The sequence below is a fragment of the Echiichthys vipera genome, assembly GCF_963691815.1.
Source record: "Echiichthys vipera genome assembly, chromosome: 16".
In the NCBI taxonomy this organism is placed as follows: Eukaryota; Metazoa; Chordata; class Actinopteri; order Perciformes; family Trachinidae; genus Echiichthys; species Echiichthys vipera.
This window is the reverse complement of record NC_139841.1, coordinates 17,081,093-17,106,438: the sequence shown is the minus strand read 5'-3', so window position 1 is coordinate 17,106,438 and position 25,346 is coordinate 17,081,093. Positions and strand designations below refer to the sequence as shown.

At 40.2% G+C, this 25,346-nt stretch overlaps 3 protein-coding genes across 3 annotated transcripts; all 3 read right to left on the bottom strand.

Moving 5' to 3' along the window:
- Window positions 1-296: 296 nt before the first annotated feature.
- Window positions 297-6,428, bottom strand: taok3b (TAO kinase 3b; the record flags this gene model as incomplete). The annotated part of the gene is made up of 7 exons (XM_083929329.1): window positions 297-720; window positions 2,106-2,288; window positions 2,605-2,817; window positions 3,961-4,200; window positions 5,235-5,438; window positions 5,558-5,686; window positions 6,243-6,428. 7 exons carry the CDS (start codon window positions 6,426-6,428, stop codon window positions 559-561), a joined length of 1,317 nt encoding a protein of 438 aa, XP_083785455.1. The 3' UTR covers window positions 297-558.
- A 3,595-nt stretch (window positions 6,429-10,023) lies between these two features.
- Window positions 10,024-12,426, bottom strand: LOC310958799 (heat shock protein beta-1-like). Its single transcript, XM_083929911.1, has 3 exons — window positions 11,864-12,426; window positions 11,386-11,449; window positions 10,024-11,245 (listed from the first exon to the last, which is right to left on the bottom strand). The coding sequence occupies exons 1-3, from the start codon at window positions 12,252-12,254 to the stop codon at window positions 11,086-11,088; spliced, it is 615 nt and encodes a 204-aa protein (XP_083786037.1). The 5' UTR covers window positions 12,255-12,426; the 3' UTR covers window positions 10,024-11,085.
- Window positions 12,427-13,788: 1,362 nt separating this feature from the next.
- On the bottom strand, window positions 13,789-23,363 carry LOC310958973 (sushi domain-containing protein 2-like; the record flags this gene model as incomplete). The annotated part of the gene is made up of 16 exons (XM_083930136.1): window positions 13,789-13,834; window positions 13,988-14,084; window positions 14,980-15,159; window positions 15,247-15,341; window positions 15,812-15,995; window positions 16,971-17,219; window positions 17,325-17,480; window positions 17,661-17,795; window positions 17,880-18,148; window positions 19,881-19,966; window positions 21,203-21,404; window positions 21,502-21,676; window positions 22,267-22,434; window positions 22,536-22,687; window positions 22,973-23,171; window positions 23,300-23,363. The coding sequence occupies 16 exons, from the start codon at window positions 23,361-23,363 to the stop codon at window positions 13,789-13,791; spliced, it is 2,457 nt and encodes an 818-aa protein (XP_083786262.1).
- Between the last annotated feature and the right edge of the window lie 1,983 nt (window positions 23,364-25,346).

Sequence of the window (25,346 nt, the reverse complement as noted above, 5' to 3'; positions counted from 1 at the left end):
TAAAATGAATAAACTCTGACTTTATCCAGTGACCCCATACAGTAATATTCACATTCAGAGCATAAAAATCAAATAGAACAAAGTAAAATAAAAACAATTAAAAAAAAGACAAAGCAGCTTAACACCACGGGGGAGTCCGCAGCTCACATTCCACAATGTCCCTCCATGAAACACACACATTAAGCATCATATGAACATGATGGGGTTCTACTTAAACATATCAAAGTGCCAATTTTACTAAAATTTCCTGATTTATATCAATTCTTACCAAAAGGAGGAAATGGCATGGAGGAAAGAGTCTGTTGTTTTTAACACATAACTTTTGAGTTACACTGACTAGGTTTGATTTTTATTGACATGTTGTTGTAGATTCTTTTCTTTTACTTTCCCCCCTTTATGTTGCACAAAAAAAGTTCTCATTGCACGTAACACCTCATTTCAAAGATGCGATATCTAAGAGAGAAGAAAAGCAATAGAGAAAGTTATCCAGTTATCCAACGGTCAAGTGGACGCGAAAAAAGGGCACGGATATGTTGTCCTCTAAAGATAAATCCACTTTCATCTGTTGTCTTCTTTGGGGAAGTCCAGAGATCCCAGGCTTCCAAAGCCGAGGCTTCTACTTTCCGTGTCAAAAGCGTTAATTTCTCTGTCTTGTCGTTCCAACAAGTGCTTGATCTTTTCGGTGCGCTCCTTCTGAAGTGCAGCCAGTTCCTCTTCAATCTGCAATAGAAAGGCGAGATTGTCTTTCAATAATAAAGGTCTTTGAAATGGGAATTTCTGTATTTTTCAAACTGGATCCCTTTTTTATTTCTGTGTAAGTGTGTCTGGCTACATTATGGAAAGATGATTAAGCCTCATTCTGAAATCTTACGAGATGATTGGTTGCCAGAAGACAGCGGTGTGAAGGAGTGGATCTCAATTAGGGAGAGTGCGTTTTGAAGTGAAGCTTTATGTTATATTAAAGACTTTAAATGAAAATAATGGTTCATGTTTGCACATTTCTTTTTAAATTGTGCCGACAGAGTGAAGCTACACCTTGCGCAACTTGTATAAAATCCCTTAGGACAGGCTGAAGCTGTGGCTAGTTGTGCTACAAAAGGATTGTAACACTGCGAATAAACTGCACCTTGCAGACAATCAGGACACTACTGCCAGCCAAACATGGGAAGACATCCTACCAAAGCACATTTTCTTGAAGAAAAATGAGTGTTCCGAGAGTGGAGAGCAGCCGACAGAGAGAGGTAGGCTAATGATATTAGCTAAAGTTACACTTAGACACAATCTGAGCCCATCAATGGCGGAAACAAGCACTTTTAGCGGACGTATATGGTTGCTATTGCCCTGCTCTCGCTAAATGCTGGACCATTTTCAAAAAAAAGTCGTTGCCATTGGTCACTTTCACAGAAATACATGGGGAAATAGAGTCCAGGTTGAAAAGTACAGAAATGCCCCTTACATTTTTTAAATGACCCCCATGGCTTTTCTTTGACTGTCTATGACAGAAGCTGTCAAAATCAAAAATAAATTAATTATTTGATAAATTAATTAATTTGTCATTAAATGTATCAAAAATAAATGTAGGCAATTCATTTAATATACTTATAATAAAAGATAAAAAAAATATTTCTGTTTTGATTCTCTTCTTTATTTATCTTTGTATTAATTTCCCCTATTATTCATTTTAGCACCAAACTTCTGCCCGGATTTCTTGCCGTTTGAAATGCCCAATTCCTTGTTAACTTCAGCCCTTTTTAACCAACTTTACCTCATGACCTGAGGGAGGCTGCAGAGCTCTAGAGTCACCAGCCGCTTATTTTCACCTGTCAACGATGAGCTTCACCGGTAGGACAAGAATGTAACACATCACAGGGAATGGGGAAACCACCCAAGTTAGTCCGGGCCAGAGGTAACTGAACCAGACGTCTTCCCCTCATCACATTTGTATTTATGGTCACAAGCAGTGTACTAAACTGTAAACTGCTGCTGTCAACATACATGATGTCTCTCTATACATTTATACATCTTGACGTCATTTCTTTATACAATACAGCACCAGGCTGCATTCATTTAGAGTGTTTTAGAATGGCTTCGATCTTAAAACCTACCTTCTGTTCAAGGTGCGCTCTGCGTATGGAGACCTTCTGCTCAAGTTTCTGCTGCTCTCTCTCGTGTTGGGTCTCCATCTGCAACTTGGTTTTTTTCTGGTAGGCGTCCAGGAGCTCCATCTCTTGCTTCAGCTGCTGCTTCAGAGCTTGGCACTCTGTTTCCTGCTCTGCGTCTAATCGCATCTAGGGTCCCAACAAGACAGAGGTAGTTACAAACACATTAACAACAAAAGCAGGTCGGGCATCATTAATCAAACTACATGCCAGTCGTTTTTTTGTTTTTTTTTTGCAAAAGATTTACAAAAGAGCATTAAACAGCGCTTTTGAACTTAAAAGGTCTAAAAAAAAGTTGCGATGTGATGCACATAGTAGTTGTGTCTGTTACCATTAGTCTGACGTGAAGAGCAAATGTGCTGTAGAAATAAATATATACAATATACAAATGATGAATGAGGCCCACTTCTGATATTCATGACAAGATACTTCAGGATCGTTGTACCGCTTGTGAAGCCATCATCTCGTTGATGCTGTGCTCATACTGCTCAGCCAGTATGGCCAGCTTGCGTGTCTGCTCCTCTTTAAGGCTCTTCAGGATGGTCTTATGGTCTCCTTTGGGAGAGACCTCCAGCTGATGGTTTCTAAGAGCTTTGTACTGCTTGTTCTGCACCTTGCAAGTATCCTGGAACTGCTTCTTGATCTGCATTTCGAGCGCCTACAGAGGGTTAAAAGAGAAGTAAATGTTAGTGTCGTGGTAAAACACAAGTAAAGAAATCCTAAAACTGTTTTAGTTACTGGCTCAGTTCATAGGATGTAAAAATAATTATTAATGATTATTGTTTTACAGTCTATGGTTCGGTTTGACTTCAACATAAATACAAAATAATTCAACAGAAAACAAATGTGAATAGTTAACAGTTAGCCATATGACTCTCGCCGTATATATCTCTTACTTGGAAAGACAACCAAACAAAGTTAATGCATTTAATATCAATGGGTTCTCAAGCTACTAATAAAGAGTATATCATTTAGTGGGTTAAGAAGTTAACAATTACTAAAAGACATAAAAAAGAGGAGGGGAATGGGTTGGAGAGGGGGGATTGGGATGAGGTAGGAGTACCTGTTTAGTGCAAATCATGGGCTCAATTAAAGTTCAGTAAAGTTATTTTACAAAGTCTATCTTAGGAGTAAATCTTGTTTAATGTTTTCAATGTGTGTGCAAATGTCAATTTAAAAAATGTGTTCTATTGTTGATAGCTATGAATTCAGTTTTGGAGGATTAGCTGTCATCTGGTTTTTAGCATTCCTACTAAATTAATACCCAGAATATTTCCTATTTTCCGAGGTTAATTTAAGTAAAAAATCTACTTGAAGGGTTTATTGATGAATTTCTGTATTCCTCTTTTGCACTGCCCTTGAACATTTCTGTTTGCATACAGAAAGTGAGCTTTCACTTCTCAACATTGTAGTTAAGACAACAAAAACAAAAAACACTGAATAGACAGAATAGCAAAAATGATAAAAGGAGTGGAAAAGATTGAAATTTGTGAAAGATATAGATTTTGTTTGGAAAAGCAGTGGTCATGGCAACATTATTAACATGTCTTCTACAGATTTATGACGGGCAATTTAGAATAAGAAAACAAGGTACATTTTAGGCAAACCGAAGTGCAGAACAGTGGAGGGGACAGATGTAGAGTACCTGCAGAGCTTTCATATCAAACCCATTATGCAATCCTCCTGTGATGAAATGTGTCAAGTCCTTTTATAAACAAACTTTTACAACCTTGAAATATACGTTTTCTGGATATCAACTCACAATATAACCACACAGTGGTAAAGAGAAAGTTGCAGGCACCTTGAGGTTTCTGGGCTGCTGCCGCTGCTCCAGAGTGTGTTTCCTGTGTAGTTCGCTCTGCCGCCGGCCGTTGTACTCCTCCTGGTTTTCCAGCTCTGTCTGGTGCTGCAGCCGCATGAGTTCAATGCGCAACTTTTGCAGCATCTGCAGCTGCCTGCGCTCCATGTCCTGGGTGGACTCGTCCTGCCGGATCATCAGGGCATGTTCCATCTCCTTCTGGATCCTCTTCTTGTTCAGCTCCTGGGACAACAAGTTTGATGTTATGTTGTTTTAATGGACTTTACTGTACAGACTTGCATGCGCACAAACATTTGGTAATTCTGCTCACTGGATCATTTTGGTGTCTCTCAACAGTCAGTGATATATCCTCTACTTAAACGCAGATTTTTGCTGATATATTTTATTAAAGGTCCCATATTGTAAAAAGTGAGCTTTATAATGCAGATCGGGTCCTGTAGAAATACTGTAAAAGTTTCCAAATGCACACAGCCCGTATTGAGAAACTCTGTCGATCAACGAGCGACCTACTTAATGTAGTGTCTTCTGTGATACATTTATTCAGATTATGAGAAATACAGTAGGTAACAATTACTGGGTGATCTTGTGATCAATCCAATTACAGTAGTAAATGAGGGCCTAAACAAAAGTCACATTAAATATAATAATCTTAGCTTGTAATTTGGCGCCTCTGATCATTTCACCTTTCTTTTTTTCCTGTGGGTTACGTTATAGTATTTCATAAAAGTGTATTCATTTTTTATGATGTTATAGTGGTGGTGGCCCACCTCCGCTGTAAAAAGTATTAAAATGCAGAATGCTGCATTCTAGATGTCAATGGACAGAGCCTTCATTCAATCTCACCATTTGAAGTGTAAGAAAATACAGCTTCTGAAAGTCAAAACTGAAAGTATTTCATGGGGTGGGAATGAGCTATTTAGTTGTAACATAACATGGGTTGCTCTGAAAGCCTTTGATTTTTGGAGAGTTGATCAGATGAGCATACGTGTGCATAATTATTTAATTAATTTATAAAACGATAACAAATGATCCATAAGCGAAACAATTGACTGTAGCCTTATCCCTCACAATTTAAGCAATCGAAAGTCATCCACATAAAGAATTCTGGTATTGATTTGGTCGTCACTGACAATGATCATTTCTCAAAATATTCTTGTGTCCACACATCTGAAAACACCAATAGTCCATCCAAAATTGTGATATCCATACTGTGTGGACAGTGTGATTACACATTATGTTGTCCAATGTCATATTACCTCTCTCAGCTGCTCCTGTTCAAACTCGTGCTTCCTGACCAGACTCCGGCGTTTGAGGGCCCTGCAGCTGCGGTCGTAGACCAGCCGCTGCTGGGCCAGAAGATAAGCTTCCTCCTCAGCCTGAGAGCGCTGTATTGTTTCTTTGTGCCTGGACAGACGCTCCTGCTTCTCCTCCTTGGGTGTACAAGGGTCTTCGCTCATCTCCTATGACACAGACAAAATAACAGAAGCGATTGAAAAAGAGTGTGAATAACAATAATAACACATTTCAAATTGAACAGATATGTGTGATCATAAACTTTGCATTTGTTTGTGATATTTACTTCTTTGATCTTGTCTTTGCAAAGCCTGTACTCCTTTTTCTGATTCTCTAAGAAAGTAGTCAGCTCTTTCTTTTGCTGAGCAACAATCTGTTGCTGGATCCTTCTCTCTTCAGCTGCAACTGACTTTATCTGTGAAGAGACATTCAAATATTCAAATTAACAACCTTTGTTGATCTCTTAACTGTTAAAAATGCCTGTACAGACACAACTGCTGCAAGCTTTCTTCCCTCCCAACGTCTAAAACTCTTCTATTAAGAAAACAGGTTAATCCTTACTTGTAGCTCATAGGCAAGGAGGCACTGTCTTATTTGGTTTTGGGCATTACATACTATGGTTTTATGGATGATATGATTTCCCTTCCTCATTTATATTCTTTTCATCTCACAGGGCATGTGCAATATTGTACATATTCCTTTGCATATGATGTGCACTATATGACATACCCTTGCTATATGTATTTACTATTTACTGTGTATTTTGTGTACCACTGTTCTGTCTTGTTGCTACGCATTGTCGTTGATTATAGCTGTTTGTAGCACTAATGCCCAAGCCCAATATTTCCCCTTGTGGACAACAAAGTATATCTTGTCTTCTCTTATCCTATCCTAAGTTTGGCTTGAAGCGAATTAAATCCCTCAGTAGTTTCCGACTCATTCATAAATAGCACCTGCTGCTGAGGCTGTACCTCTTTGTCTGTTTGAGCAGCGTGCCGTTTGGCCAGTCTTTCCAGCTCAATGTAAGTGTTGTTCGCTTGTGTCTCTAATTCCTTCTGCAGCCGGAGCCTATGCTCATCCATCTCGGCCTTTAGCCTGTTCTCCAGGGCGATCAGCTGCTTCTGGTGCTGCCGCCGCATGCGCTTATACCCAGACATCTGCTCCCGCAGCTCAAAGTCCTGCTCATGCTCCTGGATCTACCTGATGACCTAGACAGAGGAACACAGGAAGCAGGAAGTAAAAGAAAGAGAACAGGCAGAGAGAAACAACTTCAATGGTGAAACAGGAAGAAAAAAAGATGACAGACAGCTGGTAAGTCAGAGGTTATGGCCTAAAAACAGACCAAACTGAAAAGTAATCAGTCTGCAGATTACTACATCCACAATAACCCAAGAACTTAACAAGTGTTGATACAGAGGTCTGACAAAGCTTTACGGTTGGCACCATCAACGCCTTTCAGCATCAATGTCACACAAGAGAGTTCATCAATATACAGATGCTCTGCTGTGTAATCCCATTCATACTCCTGATTAAAATCAACTCTTAATGGCCTACTAGAAAGCATCAATCACCTCAGCACCAAAACGTTAACGTTAATATAATGCCACTGTTCGGCTCGAGACCTCTCTGTAGGATGACTATTTAAGACAGGCATGAGACAAGACGACAAAAAAACTAAGACTCACTGGTTAAGAGACATCAGGCATCAGAGATTTATATGGAATACATATAAATGCAATGCACACACATAAAAGCAGAGGCAGAGAGAGGGAAGCTGAGGATGAGGGAAAAAAATGACATCCATTAACAGGATCTGGTTGCCATGACTACAGATGTACAGCTGAGAACACAGACACCCCTACCCTCTCCTCCCCTCCCCTCCCCTCCTCAACCCCCCCGCCGCCAGCAACGCATTCACGCACACATACACCGACACACGCGCGCGAGCACCACATGCGCGTTTTTTGCAAACAGCGAGAGAGAGAGAGAGAGAGAGAGAGAGAGAGAGAGAGAGAGAGAGAGAGAGAGAGAGAGAGAGAGAGAGAGAGAGGGAGCGCTGCGTACCAAAGATGCTGATTTGATGGTGGCAATGTGTTCACAGATCTTGCAGTCGAGAGACCGGCTCTTGTGAGAAGTAGGCCGCAGCTCTGGCCTGGTGTCCCTGTGCACAGCCTCATCCCTCACGCAAGCATGGTCCTGCAGGGGGTGAGGAAAAGGAGGAGATAGTGGGGCTGGGTGCTTCCCAGGCCCTCCGCACTCGCTGTTTCCGCTAGAGCTGCTATTATTGCCGAATCTCCCTGAATGCAGCACACATCCAGCTTTAAATGCATCCTTCCCCTGCTTGTTCCCCCGCTACTGTCGGCAAGTTCTTCCTCGGAGAGAAAAGGGCATTGCCAAACAATTGCAGGCACCACCGAGAAGGCAGCTACTGGATGTAGTCGTTTTTTCTGGCGTCCCCGTCTTCTCAAAGAGAAGGAACCAAATCGCTCCGGTGGATAAGGGTGAATTACGCAATTCCTACCATTGATAATCGGAGTAAGATAGCACAGGGATGTATTTCACTGCCACTCTTCTTTTCCGTTTCAAAATGCAAGAAATGTTTGGGAGGAAAAATACTTTTCCTGTGTTCCAATGATCGCATATGGCACCATATTTAAAAATATTTGATTCAGATAAGGCACATCCAAACATGGTTTTCCCTCGAATATGTCGCTTGATGATCCGTTTGTATTCCACTCGAATTTCTGTCCTACATTTACAGCGCACTTGGTCATGGTAGGTGGTTCTGGTGCCTTCTATTCATCTCTTTCCTCTGTCCCTCTTCTACACTCCCCCTTCCTTTAAAGAGACACCGCAATACTACAGGACCTCTCCACAAGCCTAAAGTTAATTCACGTCAGGCTTTATATCAAGATTATTATTTAGAAACAGAAACGAATATGGTAAGAACAGTGTCAACTTAAATAAATAGCATATATGCAAGTTAGTATTTGTTTAAAGGTGACATATTGTGATTATTTTCAGGTTCATACTTGAATTTGGCATTTGTAATAGAGCGTGTTTACATGCTGTAATGTTCAAAAAACACATTATTTTGCTCATACTGTCTGTCTGAATACATCTGTATTAACCCTCTGTCTGAAACGCTCCGTTTTAGCACCTGTCTCTTTAAGCCCCTCTCCAAAAAAAGCCCAGTCTGCTGTGATTGCTCAGGGTTTCTGGGTCTTCCGCATCTGCGCTCTTAAGCTGAACCCAAATACTGTGACTTCACCGCAGACTCGTGGACAATGCAGACTATGCAGGCGTGTTCCCGATAAGTCTGCAAGTACAGAGGGCTGTCTAAATCCACAATTTATCCAGTTCATCAGGGGCCTCAAGCAGACTTTCTGCAGACTTCCAGAAAGTCCACTCAGGGTGCAGACTGCACCAGACTTTATCGATTTAGGTACCCACGATTCCTTGCAATGCGGTTGTAGTTAGTATAAGTTGTAGTTTTTCCAATTGCTGATTAAACAAATAAAGGGAACGTATTATGTATGTGTAAACAACTATATTAAAACGTTACTTGAACCATGCAGGCCATAAATAATAATCAAGGATGTAATGGTACAAATATTTGTTGACGTAGAAGTAAAGGCTATAGAGGTAATCAAAATTCATTCTTATTGTTGCAGAATCCATATAAACACTGCACAATGTAATGGCTGAGTGGTTGGAACAGTCGCCCCATGTAAAGAGGCTGAAGGTCCTCGAGGCAGCGGCTGCGGGTTCGACCTGCCGCCCTTTGCTGCACCCCCCCCCCCCCTTACCCCATTTCCTGTCTGTCCTAAATAATAAAGGCTTCAACAACTGCCAAAAAAGATAAACTTTAAAAAAAAAAAAAGGTAGGGCTGAAGCGGTCCCCCTGTATATGATTATGGATGTCGCTCGAATGTTTCCACAGCAACTAGTAAAAAAGACTTGCGGCCTGTCTATGTGCCTTCGCTGTCTATTACCCTCGCAGACTCGACGTGACGACAGTGAACACGTCACAGTACGTACGAATGAAGTCCTCGACGGCTCAGTCTGCAGGTCCTTTAGGGTGGACGTTTGGATTCAGCCTTGGCGACTCTGCACCGTCATTGCAGCTGGGGAATGACAGAACGGCGCAGTAGCAGCACTTTCTACCTTTATGTGGTATAGTTGTGACATCACAACCGTTCAGAAGTCCTGACGGCTCAATCCGTGGAGAGAGCCTTTTGATACTTTTTCGCTGTATTTGTAAAGCTTATCTTATTGTCTGGGACGATTTCTCATGCTTTTCTGTATTTTAACTGACACGCTATCAATTGAGGTATGGATTTCACTGTTTGAGTTGACTTGGGGGAGGGATGAAAGAGGGAAAATTAAGTTTTGTTTTGCAAAAACTTTTACATCAAATTCAACTGAAGTGATTGTTTTTCCAGCGTGGTGCATTGAACAACAAGCGGGGGACGTTTCACCACTGCAGGTTTGAATTGTTCAAAAGGTCAGATTCAGATATGATATGATAATACAATAAAGATTACTGTGAAAAACCAATCTAAGAGTCTGTACATCATAAAATAAGATTGAAGACCCTGTATGATACAATTGAATTAAACTACTGTTTATTACTTCATCAGATGGCTCTAAAGTGAATCCTTAAGTGTTTGCATGTCAACCAAACACTGTTTGGATTATCAACAAACCAAACCCAGAAAACAATCATCAGAATCAGTTATATTTGCATTTTTCAGATGAAGTTTATCTTCTGTACTTTCAACAATTATTTTCAACATTGCATTATTAATCTGTTAACTGTTAACATGTAATACCTGGTTTAAGCAGTAGATGTCAGTGTTTACTTCTGAGTGGTCTTCATCCAATCAGCTGTTCACCTTACTTTTAGTCTTGACCCTTTCAGCCTCTCATGCACTTGCAGAAACCCAAATGCACCTGATCACAAGGTGTACTTTTCCCAGTTTATTCACACATTTATTCATCCAGCTTTAGAATTTACGATCGTTGGTACAATACAGTATATGGTGTTTAAGGAAAATTGGTTTGTAGCTAATATTTTAGGGAATTCATTTGGTTTAATAAACTTAGTGTCCAAAGAAAATTACTAAATAAGACTTCAGTGCCATTCAACAATATTGACATCAGAAATAAACCAATGGATGAATAATCAATAATCTCCTTACAATTGCGTCAGTAATAAAGGACTCTAAAGGAGAAAATTACATCCTATTTCATTTATATGGCAGAATCTGTTTAATACATTTGTTGCTGGTTATTCAATACATCAATGTTTAACTTTCATACAAACACAAAACAAATCTATGCTCCCGCCTTTAAAGTGTTGCTGTTCCTCAAAAGCAAAAATCAACCAAATTAATTATGAATTATATTAACTTGTCTATAAACCTTTTTGTATCAATATTAATAAAGCAAATAAGCTCTTTTGATATAAATACTGTATTTCCACTGTCCAGTATTGTCAGCCATAATCTCCACAGTCCCTTAGGTCATGTAAGGTCACAACTACAACTGCTAACATGTATTTTTTCATGTAATGAAGATATTAGAAGTCCACGAAAAGTAAAAGCCAAAATGAATTCCTTATTTTCAGAGTCGGCTCTGTGTTGTAATAGGGAATGTGCATTTGTGAAATTGTGAAATGGTATTGTACTGTTGACAGCATTAGTATCAGTACAGTATCAGTATCTTGTAGCAAGAAAACAAGCTTGTTTTAAAGTAAATAACACACTTGTTTTGTCGTTTTCATGCTAATGGTGCATGCAACTGCTGGTTTCACTTTCCCCCATCCTGCGTCTGTCTGATCTGAACAGGTATGACAATCTCATTGGCTAGGTTGCTGATGGATGTCCCAGGGGCGGGGGCCTCTACGGACAGAACTCCATCACCAGACAGCGAAGAACTGATGTGCTGTGAGTCCACCCCCTGTGGCAGCCTTGAAGAAATGAAGAGTGAGTTCATCATATAAGTCTCTTGCCTTCTGAATGTTTCATGTTTTGTTTGTAATCTTTTAATACAATACACAGCAATTATACTGAATCAAAAAAAATCCTTACAACCTCAGAGACAACTTACTTGTATTTCCGGGTGAAACACCTTGAAACCGCTCCATGCTCATCCTGCCTTTCTTCGTGATTTCCTTGTAATGAAAAACAACACAAAACAAAGCTGTGTCAAAAAAATGATATGATAGATACAATGCGATGCGATAGGGTACGGTACAGTATGGTTAGGTACGGTATGGTAGGATACGATATGATATGGTACAATATGATACAGTATGGTATAGTACAGTAAAGTACGGTAAATTACGATGTGATACAGTATGGTACCATGCGGTACGGTGCGTTACAATGCGATACGATACTGTACGACTTTATTGCACTGTTGTGTTCAAGAAATTTACACACAGGCTGAATGCAAGACTTTCCATAGACATACAAAACACATCAAATGGAGTGTGCAATAGGTTGGCCAAAAATTTCGATTTGATTATATAATTGAGTTTTAAATTTCACAGATTAGTTTAAGTACAACTTTATATAATAAGTACCTGATATTTGCAAATAACCCTCCTTGGTGGTGATTGTAATTTCCTCAGGTGAGAAGTGATTGACGTCCAGGTTAATCTTCCAGCTATCCTGCCCTGTTTGGATCTCTGACACTCCACCTGTCAGTTGTCTCAGGCCCCTTTGGTTCACCGCCGCAGGGTGCTGAGCACTGAACGGAGGCAGAAGGGGAGTTTGTGCGTACCCAGGCCAGGAGAAAGATGCCAGTCTCTTCTTAGACCAGTTTATCCAGTCCAGATCACTAGGGTCCAGGAAAGGAGGGAGGCCAAAATCCTGTGCAAAGATTCGGCTCGGCTGGGTCCAGTTTGGGAAAGGTTCCCAACTCACATCTCGCCGGAAAATGGGACGGGGTAATATTTTATTTTGTTCCCCCATATCCTTAAAAAATAAGCTCAGAATGAAGGGAAAGGTTGTTGAAACTGCAAAAACCCCTGTAGCTCCACCCTAACAAACAAGTCTGGATTGATGGACCTGGACGCTAAACAATGGGCAGCTGTATTTTTATTCTCAACAGAAAGTGAGCAGGAGGTCTGAGGAAAAGGCTGCATCAATAATGCTCTGCTCACACACTTTATATACCCAGCTGATTCATTCTAACACTTGTCCAGCATCAATTGTGATCTAAGGGACGAGAATGACTTGGTATGTCATGAGCTAGGGTGTTACTCCTCCGTTGCCCCGGGACCTGGAGAGGATAATGCTAAGTATTTTGTATTTATATCTCTGGAGTGTCTGTGGCAAGTTGTTGGAGAATGACTCTGGAAGCAGCAAGCAGAGCGTTTATTCAGCGGTGGCCTCTGCAGTCTTGTCACATACTGGTGCTCTTTGTCCATAGAAATGGCAGCCTTGTGTTATGCGAGGGAACAGCACTTACATTCAGAGTCACACAGTAAACACCAGAGATCCTTCCAGTTTCTAGTCACAAGATTGAAGAAACAGAAGAGCAGTCAAACATTATCACGTGATGAGCATGTAGGGCAAATAACAATGTTAAACACATGTTTACATCCAGGACAAAGTGATGGACTGAGGCTCTGACGCAGTCGAGTGGTGGTGAGGAATTTCCCATCCAGAGCTACATTTTCATGGGTGTTATGTTGTTCAAATAATGAACCCAGCTTAAGAGAAATAAATCAAGCCATTTGCCATCAGATGTGTCAGAAAACTATTGTTAGCAAAACCATCATGAATAATGTCATTTATTCATCTTCCACAAATCACCACACACACACACACACACACACACACACACACACACACAAACACAATCACAATCACACGCTATTTATTGTCTATGGAGCAGCTCCAGACTTCTTATTTTAGGCGGCATTCGACTTAAAAAATAAGACAATTTGCAGTAAAAGAGGAAAATAACATTCACACCGATTCTGAATTGACGCTGCATGATACACTGTATTTGAAAAACTTTATCGTCCAACAAATTTGGAAATTGTAAACAATATTCATCAGCATTTAATGACAGTACATAAACAATAAGTACACGGTGCATTTCATCTCTTAGTTTGACTTAACAGTGATGGAGTGTTTAGACAGTAGCACTGTCCAACTTGATGACCGACTCTGAAGTAGATGAACCAACAAGCCTTCAAGTGTTTTTGACTTTACAATAAACTTGAACCTGTAGTTTTAGGCCAGAATGCTTTGTGGTTATCGTGAGTGTGGTCAAAGACATTGAACTTTTAACCTAAGTGAGTGCAACAATACTGTGTAAAGTATGTGGGTGTTACTCTTTAACTGCAGTGACCTTTGCTCATTCTTAGGATATATGTTAGTCTGGATCATGTGTTGAAAAAGGTTTAGGTCACTTTTGTGTTATGTGTGTCTTTGTCTACCATAAACATAAATACATGTTTAAGTTTTTCCTTTTTCAAGAGATGAAGAGTTGTGGTTAGAAGGATTCACTTTTTACAGCGTCTTCTGACCGTGCAGCTTTTCTGAAATAAAAAAAATTAAAAAAAGAATCAATACGAAGAAATGGGAAACGACAATTCAAAGTTTCTGTCAAACTGTTTCTATATGAATTGAATGAATCGGAGCAGTTTAGAAATGTTATGCTATAGAGTCATGGTACATCGACTTAAAGATACCTTTTCTGTTTCCGAGAGTGGAGTACGATTGCTGTTATAATCGTAATCAGTGCTAACGCTCCAACAACTGAACCGGCCACGATTCCTGCAATATTACCTGCAAAATGACAGATAGTTTTAAACCACAGGCTCTAGAGCAATATGCATTAACTGTATTAATATTAGTTTGTGTAACTAGCTAAGATAGTTAACTGCATAGATTCAGACAAGAAGAGAGGGACATGCATCAAAGCTCCCCAACCAACCAGGGTTTTTCAACCTAAAGGTGTTCACGGTTGAATTTTGATTTAGTTGTGTTGTTGTTGTTTTTTGTCCAATTTAGTGTCACACATGGGATTAATGTTGTTCTTCTATGCTGTTACTCGTATGGAAATATTTGTGTGTGTTGTTTCTGAGCAATATAGAGAGAAATCCATGTAGAGAAATGTATATAAATAAACTTATTTATAATCACACTTGAGACAATGGTTCTATAGGTACAATAGTGTTCTAGGTACATGTCTGTTGTTCAGTCGGTTGGTTCATCACTATAGTCCAGACTGATATACTGCAAGGATTGGCACAAAATCTTGTACAGACAATAATGGTGCTCAGTGGATGAATCCTAATGACTTGGGCTAATCTCTGACTTTTGTAGCTACATCTAACAACCATTGTCTCGAGAGGATGAATTGTAAACACTGATGATCACTTAACTTCAAGGGTTTTAATTTAGCAGCCAATTGAGTTGTTGAATTGTTAAATTCTTTGTATTTCCAATTTGATTTGATGTGTGACTTTATTAGAGTCAAGGGTCTTGTAAGGAATTTTCACTTACATAAATATTTATGTAAAATGTCATGAGAGTGATTACATTTTTTGTGCATTTCAACACTTCAGAGCTGATTTGATAGATCAAATGATGCAGCAGAGCACACACACACACACACACACACACTGCTGATTCGTGAAGATCAAGATCATTGGACAATAATTATTTCATGTATTCATACTGGGAGCCACGCAGTTTGTGTCTTCTCCAGACCACAGGCCGTTCCCCTGGCATAGGCGCTCTGCTGATCCTTTGAGTGTGTAGCCGTCATCACAGGACAACTGCACCTTGGCTCCTTGCAAATATGTGGTCCCCTCCTTCTTCCCATTAGCAGGTGGTGAGAGCCAACCACAGGATATCACTGCACAGTATAACAATAACTAACAATGTGATACCAAGTAAATGTAGCTTACATAATTACTTTGTTGTCATCATTTTATACACTCACCTGGCTTTAGATCCTCCACAAGGGAAATGTGACTCTGGAAAGACACTTTAGTTGCATTTCCCATTCTCGGACTGCGACCTACCAGGATATCATACCTATAGGACAGAGGTACTGATCAGAAAATGGGCTGCTGTAGTTTTAAAAAAAACTTCACTGCAATGGAAATTACTTGAAAATGTATTCATCAGACATTGAGGTATCATGAATTTTAGTCCCTGCATGGGTCAAACTCTAAAAGCACTGCATCCTGCATTTCCCATAATGCAACTGGTCTTTTGCGATATCTTCCTGGCCAATGCCTTTGTCTTTCAAACCCATATCTACAGTTCACAGTGCAGGCATTTTGTACTTTACAAGCCCGAGGATGAGATAACCCTGATGACACCACTGTGGCATCAACAGGGTTATTTTTATCAGACTTAAGAAGGCTCCCTGCAGGGCCGCAGAAGACATTATACAACTTATTTCTTAGTGGTACACCAGTGAAAAATGGCAGATTCTAATTATTTTTGAAGATTATAATTATTAAAATGTGTAAAAGTAGATGCAGTTTTTTTTCTCATACCTACAGAACTGAGAGCTCTCTCCAGAGCATATCTCAGATGCTTGATTGGCTAATGGATCATCCGGACTCTCAGGGACAGAAAACACTGGAATAAAACTGTGGTCATGTCTGGGAACATAGTAATATGTGTTCAAAAGATATTCTGAATCATATGTGAACAAGGCAGATGTGTTGTAGACAGCCCCTGTAAGACAAAAAAAAGATACACACTTTCAATTTAAGTGGAAACTTTGCAACATTAACATTTTATGCATGAAAAGTGAAAAAGAAAGGGGTTTTCGCACCACAAAATGGTAACAAGGAGGGTACATGACCCAAAACAGTAAGCAGCATGACAAAGAAATGGTGTGGTGAAAGAACCTTAAACTTCGGTGACCTTTGTTTTAACTCTTTCTGACTAATAACCAAGATAATGTTTACGGCGAGTCAGAAATATATTTATATCAGTTTTCTCTCTTTAACCTGACCAAGGTCCAAACCTGCCTCTCGTAGTTGGGTTGATGTCAGCCTTAAAGGCTTTATATACAACATTCAGAACCACTAAGATAAAATAAGCCTTTATTTAATGGATACTCTGCCAATTTTAAACCCACACTGTGGGCAGTGTGAACAGATGAACAGTATTTGATTTCCCTCCATGGCCAACATTTCGGGTCATCACGGCGGGACCTGCAGCCACAAAGGGAACCCAAACACCGTTCATCTGCACAAAACGCCCACATTGCCATGACACAGACTTGGATTTAAATTGCCAAAATCTCTTTTCATAAAGGCAAGGGAGGGCCAACAGTTCTCACACCACGCAGGGACTCGGATCTAACCTGACTCTCGCCGGATAAATTTCGTCCCGCCTTGCTGCTAGGCGGAGTCAAGGCTGAAGCAAGGCAGAACTAAATTCATCTGGGGAGAGTCAGGTTAACTCAGATCATGTACTAAGATGAACTCACGGCTGACACGGCTGCCAAAACAAAGAACAGAGAACTTTAGATTATAACACACACACACACAAAGGGAGTGTAACTTAATTATCTAGCTATCTATGTTCCACACTTCATACCTGTTTGACTACATTTCCTGAGGTTTTGTTGGTTATATAACATACAGCTCATACACATACATTTTGATCAGCACAAAATCTGCATTGTTACTAATATCTTACAGCTTGCCCCAAAGCTGAACACCTCCTCTGGATTGGTGAGGTTCCGCACGAGTTCCCCGTTGCTGAGAGCGAGGTCATCTGTGGCGTCACCGTTCATCTTTCCAAACAGTCCAAGAGTGGAGTCTCTGAACCCCTCTGGCAGGAGCACGGTGGTTGTCATGGTTCCCTCTGTCAGTCGAACCTCCACCCCGGCTCCGCTAGGGAACATAACGGTCACATTTGCAGGGGTGGGAGAAAACACAAACACACCTAGGAGGGAGATTTGGGCAGGATGAATAGAGTTGTTGCAGTGCAGCTGTCAAATACAGTTTAAAGGTTTAAAGATTTGAGCAGAAAGGTAATTGAGGGTCTCACCATAAAGGTCCATCCAGCTCTGTTCAGAAAAGGAGAGGGCTTTCTGATTCTGCAGCACTTCGAGGCCATTGTGACCGTTGACCAGCCGCACCTCAACAACATCAGAGGCTTTTTCTTGCATGGCTACAGACGTCAACTCTGTCGCTTTTATCGTTCCTAATAGTGACAGAATCAAATCAATGACGTAGGGAAAGGGAAAATACATACTGCAGAACTATTACAAAGTTCAGTATGAATTCTACATAGAAATATTTGTTTTCATTATTTAGTGGTAGCATTAATTGATCATTGTTGCGAAAGACAGAAGCTTATAGATCAGTGCCTTCAGTCACTCACCATTCACAGGCTCTGTTCTGCCTTGGATCGTCAGCTGTTTCTTTGCCGACTTCACCAAGGTGTATTCTCCCTTGCCATTGAAGGAGTAGCTGACACCGTCAAATGTTATGAAGTGGGGATCTCCAAACACCACAGCTGTCAGTACACACATATAGATGAAACTTCACAATAAATAAATCGCATAAAAACACATAAAACCGCGCTTCACGATTCACTCACCTGAGCTGGGTGACTGGTAACGCCTGCAGTCACTGGAGGGCCGGTGTTTGAAGTAGTAGTGGCAGTTGTCAGACCACAGGCAGCAGTAGTAGAAACTGAGGACATCGTAGACCCAGTGGGACTGTCCAGGAATTCGAGGGGGTTTCTTGAATGGAGGTGAGCCCCAGTCGTGTGCTCGGTCTGGAGTACTTCCTCCGATCGAATCTCCTGTCAGCACCTGAGCACCGGTGCTGTCATAGCAACACTGCTGTCCCGCTGCATATGTAGGACTGTTGATACATTTCCAAAGACATTGTCAATCAGAACAGTGAACTCTGCTGCAACCAACAACATGGTTGAAGAATCTACTGCCACATTAGAGGCTCTGCACTGGCTTACAAGCTAAATGCTAATTTGAGCTCACAAAGATTGCTAACATGCTCATGTTTACCATCTTACTTTAATTAAGCATGTTATATGCTAACATTTGGCAATAAACATAAAGTAGACCTGAGGCTGATAAGAAAAGCAATATGTTTGTGAATTAATGTGTGTATGCCAAATTTCAAAGTAAGCCATTAAATATCACGCCAATATTGCCATAAAGCTTGCATAACAACATATTTAGTCATTTAGTCTATCACTATCATTGGCTAGAAAATCATTTATTAATGCTTGATCGATGATTAAAAAGGATATATTTCACGATTACTGAATGGGTTTATCGGGCACAGGCCCAGGGGCCAAAAGTATCAGGGGCTCCCCTGGCTGTCGCATGAAAAATGTTATTCTAAGAGACTCGTACCGAGTGCAAACAGATCCGAAATGACCACAAAGAAACATAAGAAAGACTGCAGAGAGACATAAAATGGTGACAAAATGATCACAAAAGGCCAGGAAGACACACAAAACAACTATGAAGAGATGTAAAATGAACACAAAGAAATATAAATAAAAAAAACTACAAAGAAGGAATTTAATGAAGTTTATTTTTGAGCGAAATGTGGGTGGAACACATTTTGTGAGGTCACAGTGACCTTGACCTTCGACCTTCCCAAATCAGTTCATCCTTCAGTCAAAGTGGACATTAGTCACTAAAATATTGCGTTCAGACAATATGTAAACGTAATGCCACAACTGTTGGAGACCTAACAAAGAGGCTAAAGCATCATAAAGTCTGTGTCTTGCTCCTATTGTAGAAAAGACGTTGGGGCCTTTACATGTCTGTGCCACGGTGCTCATTGTCATTCATTGGAATTCAGTTAGCCGTTATATAAAACATTTTTACTAGCCTCCTGTTGACCACATGACTCCCACATCCGCCTGTTCACCAGTGTCTCATATGCTAATCACTCTGTCAACACATATACCAGCCCCCTTTTCCCCGGTCACTTGCCAGATTGCTTTGTTTTTTCCCTCCACCCCCTGTAACCGCCTACCCTTTTTCTCTGCACTTTGGTCTCAATGAGAACTGGATTGTGTGATAATTCAAGTGTACGATTCATATTAAAGGCTCAGGAGTTTAACCATTTATGTACTATCATGTTAATGAGTACAAGGAGGATAAGGAGTGTGTTTTCTTTTAGGGTGTGGTAGCGTGGGCCTAATATTGAAAGGGTAAATGAGGTAATAGATAAGATTATATGCATGTTTTTTTGTTTTTTAAAAGGCATTATGGTAAATCCACAATAAATAAATGAAATGCATGAAGTTGCTGTGAATATTTTTATGATCAAATGTGTTTCACTTGTGCCACACGGGGAGATTCAGTGAGCACAGGGAAACTTTAGAAAATGCAGATGTTAATTGCTCATAGAAAGAAATCTTAATCTGTCTTAACTACATATTAGAGAGCACTGGAGGTTGTCCCAAGTACTGTATCATAGATTTAGACATACTGAAAGTTAAAAGCTGCAAATGTTGCCACCAGTACAGTATGTTTTGGATGCATTCTAATTATTCAAATGCATTTGTAATATTGAGAATATAATGTTGACAGCTGGTCTTGAGTGAAGGACTCACCTGGCTTGTATAGCCCTCACACAGTGAACACTTCCAGGGTGGTAGGTGCACACGCTTCCCTTCTCTATATCACAGCCATAGTCGGTCTGAGGAGAGAGAGATACAGCTTCTATAACCAGGCAGCCAAATGTGCATTTCACTGTGTTCATGTACTGCAGTCCAGAGGCATAATAATTATAATCATATGACAAAAGCAACCACTGAGTCTTTTAGTTTGAATGTCCACAGTATTACAGCAGTTAATAAACAAATCCTTCACAATGATTCCTCATCAACACATTAAATCAATAAAGCTGCACGCATTCAATTTAACCCTCTATCCATCACTCACCAGCTGCTGAAAGACAGTATTGGTTTTGCCTAACCCTAACTGTAAATTTGTGAGATAAAAGGCATATGATCAATGCTTAAATGTCAAAAGTTCAGAGAACGCTTGTAATTAGGGGAGACCTCTTTGGCCTTGAACTGATAAGCAGTGATCATTCGTAAAAGGCTATGGTCACTGGCAATCACTATAAACAAATAAAGTAATTACATACTTTTATCTAGCACACACCTGTACTGTGACAATGTCATTTTGTCCTTTCATCTCAGCATTACTACCTATGTGTGTTTTATGTTTTTCTTTAAATTGCGTTCTGATTGCGTCATTGATTTGTAAGTAATAGTTTGTATTTTTATCAGTTCATGCACAAACCAGTTTTCAATCACTGAACCAAGAATATATTGATGAAAAATATAAATAAATTTAAAAATCCCACGCTACCACGCACAGGCAGCCGCACACTGCCATCTGAAATAATCATTAGCAAATATTATCAGAAATCAATTTAAGTAATTGCCATTATTTTTACTACCGGTTCTGTACTGCGGTTCTGTGTGTGGTTTGTCCGAGTGGTGTTGCAGTACACCAGCAGAAGCGGTTGCTTGCTGCTGTGGATCAGTACAATAAATGTCAAACACTGTACCGTCTCTCTGTTCACTAAAGACAGGGCAGGCACAGGTGAGTTGGAGAAGGTGAGCGAGAATAGACACCTTCTTTGAAACCATGACAGAATAACTATGAGACTCTGTGTGCTTATTGTCTACGTCTATATTTAATAAAAAAGACATTTGGGGGATTTGTTCGAGTCTCGAGGTCGAGAGCCTTTTATCATTAGATCATTTAAAAAATAAATACTAAAACACACACAGACCTAAATAGTTTTACCCTGATTAAAAAGCATGTGAGTAGGCCTTGCGATGCTAAACATAATGACATAACATTTCACATAACATTATTTAAAGTATCCCAAATCTAAACTTTCAACCTTCACACTTACATGAAACCTCCCTGTGTCTGCTCTCGCTTGAGCCAGAGTGCAGGGGCAGTCTATGATCTCACTGAGGAAGTTGGGCAGCTTATTTTCCAGCTTGTCCCATGCTAAACATTTTTCCAGGGCCCAAACCGTTGAGTTCTGCCTGAACTTCTCCTCCAGCTGCCAGGCCAGAGCGTGATCCTCGGTCCAAGCAGCTTGTACATTCCTAAATGAAACGCATGACAAATACTGTGAAGCTGACAACTACAGTAACATGTTTTATAAAAGTTATCAAAAATATTATAGGAAGTGTTTGTACATACCACATGCCATCAGGGTAGCTGCTGGGGCTGATGCGTAGAGAGCCGAGCTCCCAACTTGAGAAGCCATTCTCTGCCGGTTTGGGCAAAAAGCTAAAGGAACCGTTGTTCGGCTGATTCTTTGCAAGTGAGTACAGATACTCCCACTCACCCTGCCAGTTGTTTGTATAGGGTTTTCCTGCAGAGAAACAATTTACAGAATTCAGTGTTACCTACTTAAAGAAAGAAGTTAGAAGGTGTCTCCTGTTGTAAATATTTGGTATTTGGCTTGATGACAGTCTTTCTTTAAACCTCATGTTGTTAATGAGTTGTGGCTGGGGTAAGGTTTTTGTTCAGAAATAAGTCCTGTTTCTCTTTTGAGACCAATAAAAAGACCAATCTCTGCTCAGTTTTTTCAAGTTCTTGATCTCAGTGATCTATATGAATGCATTGTCGCATTATTTGCATGTTAGACACTGCATATCACAGTGCAGGGGGATTTGTTACAAATGTTAAAGCCCTCACTTATTGTTGTACACATTACTCCAGGGTCGGTCGGCCATCTCTGACCTTTCCTAGGCTTAGTCATTGGTACTTCATCTATGTATTTTATGTGTTTTCTTGTTGTTATTATTGTTGTCTGTGTCTACGCGGCTGTCTTGGCCAGGTCACCCTTGAAAAGGATCTCAACAGCTCTTAGATGGTTAACTATGGGTTGAATAAAGAATAAAATAAGAATTAATAGTGTTCTACAACGTGTATACGCTGCGTATTTATAGGCAAACTCACCTGTTTCCCTGTATCCCCATAGCTCTATATTGACGCTCCCCGCTCTGACCAAAGAGGTATTCCATGTCATCTCAAGAGTGCCTTCAACATTAGGTGTACCATAGTACTGCCATCTGGTTGAGTTGACCAGAGTCGCCTTGAGCTCAGCATCTAATTTGCCAGTATGTACTGCAGTAACACATCAAATAAAACATACTGTATATTCATGTGTTTCAACACCAAATGGAAAGATGGGTTTTATGGAGGTTTTAGGAAGACGGTTATTGTACCTGAAAACCAGGATCCGTCACGATTGAATGTGGTTCCATTATCAGAGGAGATGTTCAAGGGAACCCATCCTGTTTCATACAATAGTGGGGAGATACAATGGCCTCTACTGTTTTCATCCACATACCCCACAGTATCGATATTGTGGTTGAACCTGCAGTTATAAAAGAATGATCAGCCATTTTTTTTAAATGTCCTTTAACTGCATTTGTTTACTGCGACACAAGTGTTATACTTGAGCATGTAAGTTCATTCTATGAGCTTTTTCCAGTGCTTTCAATTGCATCTCATAATTGTTTTGGTGTCTTCCTCAGCTGAAATTTGTTACAAATACAATGATGTCTACCAAGTCATTGTACTTCTTTTAACCTTAATCAATTAAAGATATAACCCAGAACAGGTTTATGACCATAGTAAACACTGAGGAGTAAAGTCTTACCTGCATATAATCTCGGAACTGCTATTGAAACTCGCCTCAAGCACAATAAAATCTGTCCCACCCAAAATGGACCCAGAGTATGGAAAGACTTCCACACAGTACTCTTTATAGTCTGGACAGCAGTCCCCCAGGGACGTGCATGTAGTGTGGCATGAACATAAGTCTGTTGTCCTCCCACAGTTTCCTTCACATGTCTGTCCTGTCCCAAATAAAGAGAAAAGAGGTATTGAGGTTCAATTGATAACTTCAACTTATGGTTACATTTTTTCCAAATGTCAGGGACAAAATGCAATGCATATAATAATTAAGAAGTGTGTGGGTACTTACCTAATGACCTGCAGACACATGAAACCAGAAGGACAAAAATTAGTGCTGTGACTCTTTCCATCATGACAGCGAGTTAAACTGTCAAGGTTTCTTCTGCTGCTGACACTATTTCATCCCTGGTATGTACACTCAGCATTTTTCTAAACTTTGGCCCTTTTCAGGCTTGTAAAAACATCTGTTTAATCATCAACAAGATGCCATTATGATAACAATTCTGACTATATTTTTCCTCACACGACTACCTTGTGCCGATCAGTTTGTAAGATTTATTATTATTATTATTATTATTATATTACTTATTATCTGCCTACTTGATTTTAGATTGTATGTCAGACCTGCAGTAACTCACCCTTGCTCTTACTTGGGCTACTCGTTATCACATTTAGAATAAGATACAACTTATTAAGACATTATAGCATAATAAAACACGCCTTCGTGTGTAGTTGTACAGTGACTACAGCAGTCCCGGCGGCATGGGCGGTCCTTGCCCGCCCACAGAGTGAGACGTGCCCGCTTACAGAGTCAGCCGTGCCCGCCTTGGACTGGAAGCTGTTTATTTTATTTGGGTTTTGTTTTTCACATCGGAGTGGCCAGCTCTCTATTATTCCTATCTCGGTTTGTCGATCATACAATTCAACCAATCCAACCAACAAACGAAGGCGACGTGCTGGCCAGGACTGTTTTTGTATAGATCTGCCGTTAAAAGCACCCCCCCTTTAATCGTTTTTTTCTGTTGATCCCAGTCAGTTTGGTAATATAATAATATGTAGTATGTATGTGTGATAGGTCTAACAACAGAAGAGTCAGTGATGGATGGGGGATTCATTATTTTATTTTATAAAGCATTAATATCTGAAAAACAACAGTATTTGATGGAGAGAACATGTCCTTCTATGGGGAAACACACACAGGGGTTAGGACTTGTCTATCAGTCTATAGGCATATAGACCACATTGCATTTTCATTATAGGTGATATTCTGGATCAGAAGGCTATTGTTTGGACCTATATGAGTAGCTTATATACAGGTAACAATTAAAAGCACATACTTTTGAACCTATGAATTGCAAGAAAACCTGGGATTCTATTCAGCCTGATGAAATGCCAAGTCAAATACATTCAACTTGCTCAAAACAAGCCATTTAATTCATTTTGTAATTGTGGCGTGGGTATATTTCCACAGAACATACAAAAAGATGTTGTTTTGTGTTCGTTATTATCCGATTTTGTGTTGAGAAGAACATCAGTTATTTACACTTTAAAAGAGTTTAAAGACTGCAAGTGACCGATGTTCTTCTCTTCTGTCTCCTTCATAAATAATTAAAATCGTAAAATGGTATTTCCCCCTGCGTTTGTTTGCGAATGGCGAATTGTTTCACTTCAGACACACACGCAGTGGATTGTGTGCGCGCGCTCCCGCGAGGGGGTGCATTTCACGGCAGTGGTATTGAGCTGAAAAGGGATGCACTTTGTCCCGTATTACCGTGAGGATAAAAAAAATGTAAAATGTCAACAGAATGAAATAATAAACGGCTTCTCATAAGAAAATTTACGGTAAACTTATTCTCAGCCTCTCCTGCTCTGTGACCAATGAGCGGACAGAACACTCCTACATGAGTATGACGAGACAGAATCCCGCTCATCTCATTGGTCGAGGTATTGTTGCATGCGAAGAAGACACCGGAAGACAACAAAGCGGCATGGAGGGCAGTAATGCCAACGGTACTTTACAGGTCTCGGGCGGTACATCTTCTAGCATCAATGCAACTACTCCTCCGAGAAAATAACAGATAAGAATGCAAAAATACTGAGAGGAATGGTTAAAAGGAAAAACATGGGTGGAAAAAGTGCACAATAGCATCTATGAAGCGCACTGCGCTGTGACTTTTCCCTTAGCCCATGGTGGACTAAAGTGACAGGCTTCTAGAGGTGGGCAGTGGGCACACAAGAAACGTAAGGGACACCAAAACTAGGGGAACCCGAGACCAATTTATTGTCCACCAGGCAACGCCAGAGGCAGATATGGTATGAAAACAATGATTTTAACC